At 42.9% G+C, this 7,875-nt stretch overlaps 1 protein-coding gene across 1 annotated transcript in view; it reads right to left on the reverse strand.

Annotated features, from left to right (window-relative positions):
- The window catches only part of HSD17B4 (hydroxysteroid 17-beta dehydrogenase 4), a 69,809-nt gene extending 62,411 nt beyond the window's left edge, over positions 1–7,398 (reverse strand). The window contains exon 1 of the mRNA XM_060761948.2: positions 7,274–7,398. Within this exon, the coding sequence (XP_060617931.2) occupies positions 7,274–7,331 (58 nt within the window). The 5' untranslated portion in view covers positions 7,332–7,398. The remainder of the gene's footprint in view (positions 1–7,273) is intronic.
- Between the last annotated feature and the right edge of the window lie 477 nt (positions 7,399–7,875).

A 7,875-nucleotide genomic window follows, 5' to 3' on the forward strand; every position in this document is an offset into this window, starting at 1 on the left:
TCTTGTTAAAGGTTCAGAATCTCACTTGTGGAATCATTTTGAAAACACAAATACATACATTAGACACAAGTATGTACATGTGGGTCTCCATTGTTCTGGAACAATAGGGCCAATGGGTAGGGATTGTAGGAATGGAAATTTAAAACATCTGGAGTGTTATATATCACTCGCCCCAGTATATGCCCTGTAGTGACATGTTTGCACGTAATATGGACAACATGAAACAACTATCTCTTCCTTATCTTCCTTACAAAACAAAATAATATTTAGGACCTGCCTGAAAAGTGTTAGGAAAGTATATTACACCTTTTCCCACATTACAAAGTTCTCTTCCAGAATCCTGTTGTTGTTGTTCATTCGTTCAGTCGTCTCCGACTCTTCGTGACCTCATGGACCAGCCTACGCCAGAGCTCCCTGTCGGCCGTTACCACCCCCAGCTCCTTCAAGGTCAGTCCAGTCACTTCAAGGATGCCATCCATCCATCTTGCCCTTGGTCGGCCCCTCTTACAGAACCCATTATGGTGAAAGCAATTACACAATAATTATATATCAAAGTGATTATGTAATGTGGACCTTAGCACAGCCAGTTATTTCACAAGCAGACACACAACCCTTGCTCTCACCTTTGACTTGATGGGATGGGTAACTTATAAACTGTTGTGCTCAAAGTTGTGCAGCTTATTATACAGTAGTTTGCACAACTCCAGGTTCAGTGTAACTGAGCTGTCATTACATATGTCACGCTAAAAGTATATACTCAGCACTCGGTGTCCACAAGTTTTAAATCCACAGATGCAACCAGACATGGCTCAAAAATATTTAGGAAGAAGCCAATAAATAAGCCTTGATTTTGGTGTGTGCCAAACATATCAAATGTTGGGCTTGAAATGTCAGGTGTGAAGATCTCTGGTTGCAGAGTTGCAGTCATGACAGAGAATATTTCCATGAACTTAAAGACACATAAAGTAAAAACAAAGAGTGGAATTTGGAGTCCATCTACACTACAGAATTAATGCAGTTTGACATCGCTTTAAATGCCCAGGCTAAATACTATGGAATCATGAGAGTTGTAGTTTTACAAAACCTTTGCCCTTATCTGCTAAGTAGTACAGGTGCTTCACCAAATTACAGTTCCAAAGACTCCATTGCATTGAGCAATGGCAGTTGAAGTGATGTTGAACTGCATTAATTCAACAGTGTGTGGATGCACTCCTTGTGAAGGATGTGTGTAACATAAATACAAATGAGATCTTCCTAACAAAATCTACTAAAAGCATGTTAAGAATATCTATATATATAAATCTGTTAGGTTGGTTCAACGGGACAGCAAAACTCCACAACCCCCCAACGAAACTTAACCAAAATTCCCATGCCCATAACACAACCCACAAGGTACAAACATATCTACTCAAAATGAAAAACAACACAACAACACACTCACAAAACGGCAAAACAACAAAACTAAAAAAAAACCCAACGAAACTTAACCAAAATTCCCATGCCCATATCACAACCCACAAGGTACAAAATCTACTCAAAATGAAAAACAACACAACACACTCACAAAACGGCAAAACAACAAAACTAAAAAAAAACAATGAAACTTAACCAAAATTCCCATGCCCATAACACAACCCACAAGGTACAAACATATCTACTCAAAATGAAAAACAACACAACAACACACTCACAAAACGGCAAAACAACAAAACTCAAAAAACCCAACGAAACTTAACCAAAATTCCCATGCCCATAACACAACCCACAAGGTACAAACATATCTACTCAAAATGAAAAACAACACAACACACTCACAAAACTAAAAAAACCCAATGAAATTTAACCAAAATTCCCATGCCCATAACACAACCCACAAGGTACAAATATATCTACTCAAAATGAAAAACAACACAACAACACACTCACAAAACGGCAAAACAACTGAGCATGCGCATTGGCGCCCAGACGCAAGTTCCCTGGTGCGCGCACACAGCCTTCCGGCCAACGTTCCCTCGCGGAAGCCATGCCCACTCCAAGCCCTGCCGCGCTGCTTCCCACACACACCCACACCCTGCCGCACGCACACACACAACCCCACACTCCATCACTCCCCCCGCCGCTGCACACACATACGCAACCCCACGCTCCATCACTCCCCTTGCCGCCGCACACACACACGCAACCCCACGCTCCATCACTCCCCCTGCTGCCGCACACACACACACGCAACCCCACTCCCCCCGCCACCGCACACACACACACAACCCCATGCTCCATCACTCCCCCCGCTGCCGCACACACACACACAACCCCACTCCCCCTGCCGCCACACACACACACACACAACCCCACGCTCCATCACTCCCCTGCCCCAATCTTACCTGCTTTTACTTCACGCCACCTCCAAATACCACCCCACCCCTTCCCGCCCTGTCAAAATCCAGGCAAGACAGGAAGGAAAGTTAGAGAAAGAAGGAAGAAGAAAAGAAAAGGAAAGATGGAAGGAAAGAAAAGAGAGACAGCAGAATAGAAAGAAAAAGGGGGAAGGAAGGAAAGAGGTAGAGAAGGAAGAAATGAGAGACAGAGGGAGGGAAAGAAAAAGGGGGAAGGAAGGAAGGGGACAAGGAAAGAAAAAAGGGAATGAAGGAAGGAAAGAGGGAGTGAAGGAAGGGCGAAGATGTAGAGAAAGAGGGAGGGAAAGAAGGAAAGAGAGAAGGAAGAAAAGAGACCAGAAGAGAAAGAAAAAGAGGGAAGGAAGGAAGGAAGGAAGGAGAGAAGGAAAGAAAAAAGGGAATGAAGGAAGGAAAGAAGGAGTGAAGGAAGGGGGAAGATGTAGAGAAAGAGGGAGGGAAGGAAAGAAGGAAAGAGAGAAGGAAGAAAAGAGACCAGAAGAGAAAGAAAAAGGGGGAGGGAAGGAAGGAGATAAGGAAAGAAAAAAGTGAATGAAGGAAGGAAAGAGGGAGTGAAGGAAGGGGGAAGATGTAGAGAAAGAGGGAGGGAAGGAAAGAAGGAAAGAGAGAAGGAAGAAAAGAGACCAGAAGAGAAAGACAAAGGGGGAAGGAAGGAAAGAGATAGAGAAGGAAGAGGAGAAGGAAAGATGGGAGGGAGGGAGGGAGGGAGGGAGGGAGGGAGGGAGGGAAGGAAGGAAGGAAGGAAGGAAGGAAGGAAGGAAGGAAGGAAGGAAGGAGGGAAAGAAGGAGGGAAAGAAGGAGAGAAAGAAGGAGAGAAAGAGGGAAGGTTGGCCACAGCAACACGTGGCGGGTAAAGGTTGTTATTTCTATTATTATTATGCTATTATTCCTATTAGACCCTGGGGGAATGGGAGAGGTGCCAGGTCCCAGAGGCAATGCATTGCATTATTGTTATTGTTATGATGGTGGTGAAATAAAAGGAAATAAAAAGAGAAAGAAGGAAGCAAACAGGGAGGGAGGAAAGGCAAAGGAAGAAAGGGGGAGGGAATGAAGGAAAGGGAGAGAGAAGGATGAAACCAAGTAGTGAAAGAAGGAAAGAAAGAAAGCGGTAGAGAAGGAAGAAAGGAGAGAAAGGGGGAGGAAAAGGGGGTAGGAATAGGTAGGTACCTCTCTTTCATAATAGTCCAGATATCTACCTCAACTTTGATAAGTTTTACTATAGGCCACAGCCACGCGTGGCAGGGCACAGCTAGTAAGAAACTGTTAGAAAGTATTTACGTAATAGCTTTAAGTTAAATAAAGGTCTCAGTCTCAGAGCAAATTTTCTAGGGCTGAATTAGCATATTTGAACAAAGAATGTTGTTACAGCTGGCCAATTTTCAAAATGCTGTCACACAACTGGTGAGAACAGGACCTCAAAAGAAACACTTGCCAAAATGAGAAAGCAACAAACATGAAGAGAAGGTAGAACAACAAGAAGAGCCATCTTGTAAATAACAACATGGAATGACATCTGAACATCTAATATAGGAAGAGCAGAACAAATTCCAATTAATAAACATACGTATTAAGATGAAATTACTTTTCACTGAATCCAGTTCTATACACTAAAAACATGTGGCAAACTACTCTATTTCCATACTATTTTAATTTTTGAAGTATCAAAATAATTTCTACATAGTTCCCTAAGTATTTTATCATACAGTATTTATATTTAATGCAAATAGGAAAACTGCATTTATGAGTTAGTGGGATATATTTTTCTTGAGCAAATATATTTTTCTTGAGCAAATCTGTTGGCATTTTGTTTCTGTTTCTGCTCAAACTGTATGTTGATCCTTTTATAAATAAGAAGCAAAAATAAATATCCTAAGAAATCTCTTCCCCTAAATCAGAAAAGTCCCCTTCCTCCTAACTACTGTTTTGTGTTTATCAAACAACTTGTTCAAGAATCCTAGTATATACCTATATTTCCACATCATGTCAGCTTTCTATATATAAATGCACCTCCCGTGTATATTGGGGTCGCGGTGGAGCAGGATTTTAAACCGCTGTGTTGCGGAACTTGCTGACTGAAAGGTTAGAGGTTCGAATCAAGGGAGCAGGGTGAGCTCCCATCATTAGCCCTTGCTTCTGCAAGCTAGCAGTTCGAAAACATGCAAATGTGAGTAGACCAATAGGTACTGCTTAGGCAGGAAGGCATCCATGCTCCATGCAGTCATGCCAGCTACATGACCATCCTAGGAGGTGTCTACAGACAACACCAGCTCTTCAGCTTAGAAATGGAGATGAGCACGACCCCCAGAGTCAGACTCGGCTAGACTTAATGTCAAGGGGAAACCTTTACCTTTACCCCCCATGTAAACGAGTTTTGAAAAGGACATTTTATTATTGTGCTGTGCTATTCATATCCCACCTTGATGCAGCTTGAATTGGGTAACAGCCCCAACTTTGAATTTAATCTGATAGGAAATAACTTGTTAATTCTGAAATGTTGACAGTACTGTCTCTCCATTTTGCCCTGTTTACTTCATACTATATTTGTGGTTCAGATACCTGTCTCTCTGTTACCATGTATTAAAACTTAACTGAGAAAGCCTGATAGGAAGGGTGTATCTATTCTCAATGCAATGGGAATCTGGGATTTGTACTTTGGTGAGGCACCAGCCCTACAACTCTAAAGATCCCAATTGAGCCATCAGAGTTAAAGTGGTGTCAAACTGCATTCATTTTACAGTGTAAATGCACCCCAAGAAACTTAACCTAAAATCAATAAATCAGCATTCAGAATGCTTCAAGGCATAACTCATTAAGTTTAACCAGACCAACAAGTCAGTAGCATATATTATATTGCAAAATACAGGCTGGGTTTGCTATCTATGTTTACTATCTTCTTCAGTAGTTGCTTCATTTGGGAGTGAGCAGCCCTAGGGAAACAATCCTCTCAACCACAATATGGGAATCACAGGCAATAACCTAAACCTTTGTCCAGCCAAAGTCAAAAACATATGCTACATACTTAAGAGGGCTCAAAGTTCATCTACTACAGAATGAATGCAGTTTGACACTACTTTAACTGTCACGACTCAATGAGTTGGAACAATGAGAGTTGTACTTTTACATGGCCTTTAGCCTTCTCTGCAAAAAAAGTGCTGGAATGTCACCAAACTACAACTCCTGTGATTCCATAGCATTGTGACATGGCAGTTAAAGTAGTGTCAAAACTGCATTCATTCTAGTGTAGATGCACCCTTAGCCTTCAATGCCTATTTGCCAAGGTATAGTTTTCCTTTTGACAAAACAGTAGAGCAGGGAATCACAAGACTCTGCAGATTGCAACTCTCCATATCCTCCTCTTTGGCTCTGTTTGATAGGAACTGCAGTACAAACCCTATGGTGGTTTTTTTTTCCTTAAATAATGTCCGAAGTGACTTCTGATGTGAGAGAGACGTTGCCCAGGGAACGCCCGGATGTGTTACCATTCTGTGGGAGGCTTCTCTCATGTCCCCACATGGAAGCTGGAGCTGATAGGTGGGACCTCACCCCGTCTCACGGATTCGAACTGCTGACCTTCAGTTCAGCAGTTCAGCTGGCACAAGAGTTTAATCTATGCTGTGAAATAGTATAAAAGGGAAGGATCAGGAGGACCAGAATATCTTTAGCTTAATCAGACTGACAATAATAGCTTCAGAAGATATATGGTCCTCCATATCCACGGATTCTGCATCCACAGTTTGAATATATTTTAATGCAAAAAAATATATACTGATTTTGCATTTTATATAAGAAACACCAGTTTACTATATTATTATATCACTGTATGCAATGGGACTTGGGAATCCACAGATTTTTGGTGTCTATGACAGCTGTGGAACCAAACCCCAGGCCAACTTTATAGCTAATTTGTGAAATTCAGTATTATGGCTTAAAATAATGATGTTATTTAATTTATTATCATTCCACCAAAGGTCTCACGTTATATTTTTATTTTGAAACCCCTTCCAACAACCTTAGCAAGCAGGCCAAGGTCCTTCTTCTGAGACTTAGGGGCTGAGTGAGGATTCGAACACATGTACGCTGAGGTGCATCCACACTGCAGAATTAATGCCATAACTCAATGTGATGGGAGTTGAGGGAGTTGTAGTTTGGTGAGGACCCAGAAGAAGACTGGTCTCATAGCATTGAGCCGTGTCAAAATGCATTAATGATATAGTGCAGATGTATTCTAGGGTTATAGTGTCAGTCTGGAACAAAGGTGGCATACAAACTCAATAATACAACAGTGTCAGGCATGGGCAAACTTCGGCCCTTCAGGTGTTTTGGACTTCAACTCCCTACCGGCTGTTAGGAATTGTGGGAGTTGAAGTCCAAAACACCTGAAGGGCCGAAGTTTGCCAGGCATACAAATACAAATAGTAATATTAATGATTAATAATTATTATTATTACTATTAATAACTAATAATAATAATAATACACTCTAACCCAATGGTTCTCAACCTGTGGGTCCCCAGGTGTTTTGGACTACAACTCCCAGAAATCCCAGCCAGTTTACCAGCTGTTAGGATTTCTGGGAGTTGAAGGCCAAAACATCTGGGGACCCACAGGTTGAGAACCACTGCTGTAACCATTACAAGTGCACAGACTGGAAAAACGCCAAGATCCCACTAGGAACACTGGATTTGTGAGGATTTCATGGGAAGGGATGGCCCCAATAGGACACGAGACCATTCTCCCCCCAAAAGCAGTGCATTCACACGTTACTCTCAACGAAGAGAGCAATAAGGCAAAAAGGCTCCTCTCCCCGACCCACTTCTGGGGATCCAGCAGCCTCGGGGACCTTCAGGGTCTCATCCTGCTTACCTCCTCCCGCCCCGGTGACCAGGACCACTCTCCCGTCAAACCTCAGCGGAGACGACATCCTGCTGCCTCCTCAAGTCGCCAAGATTGACAGAGAACTGGGAAGAAGTTGGGCAAAGGGTAGGAAGGACTGCGCACGCGCAGGTTGCCTCTCTCCCTCGCTCGCAGCATTCTGGGAAGGGTAGTTTCCTCGCGAGGGCTCTCTCTATGCGCCAGGCCAGTCGACTCAGTGGTGTGGTGAGCGCGCGATGGCTTGCACAAGACTACAACCCCCATTTTTATTTCTTGTGTCAGGGCAGCCAGTCAATTATATTACATTTCTAACAGAACAAAGCAAACAAACAAAGAAAATACAAAATGTGTGAGTTTGGTAGTTGATTAAATGTCCTTTGACCAGTATCTGGCCACTTGGAGTGCTTCTGGTGTTGCTGCAAGAAGGTCCTCCATTGTGCATGTGGCAGGGCTCAGGTTGCATTGCAGCAGGTGGTCAGTGGTTTGCTCTTCTCTGCACTCGCATGTCGAGGATTCCACCCTGTAGCCCCATTTCTGAAGGTTGGCTCTGCATCTCATGGTGCCAGAGCGCAGTCTGTTCAGTGCCTTCCAAG

The sequence above is a fragment of the Anolis sagrei genome, chromosome 2 (assembly GCF_037176765.1).
Source record: "Anolis sagrei isolate rAnoSag1 chromosome 2, rAnoSag1.mat, whole genome shotgun sequence".
NCBI lineage: Eukaryota > Metazoa > Chordata > Lepidosauria > Squamata > Dactyloidae > Anolis > Anolis sagrei.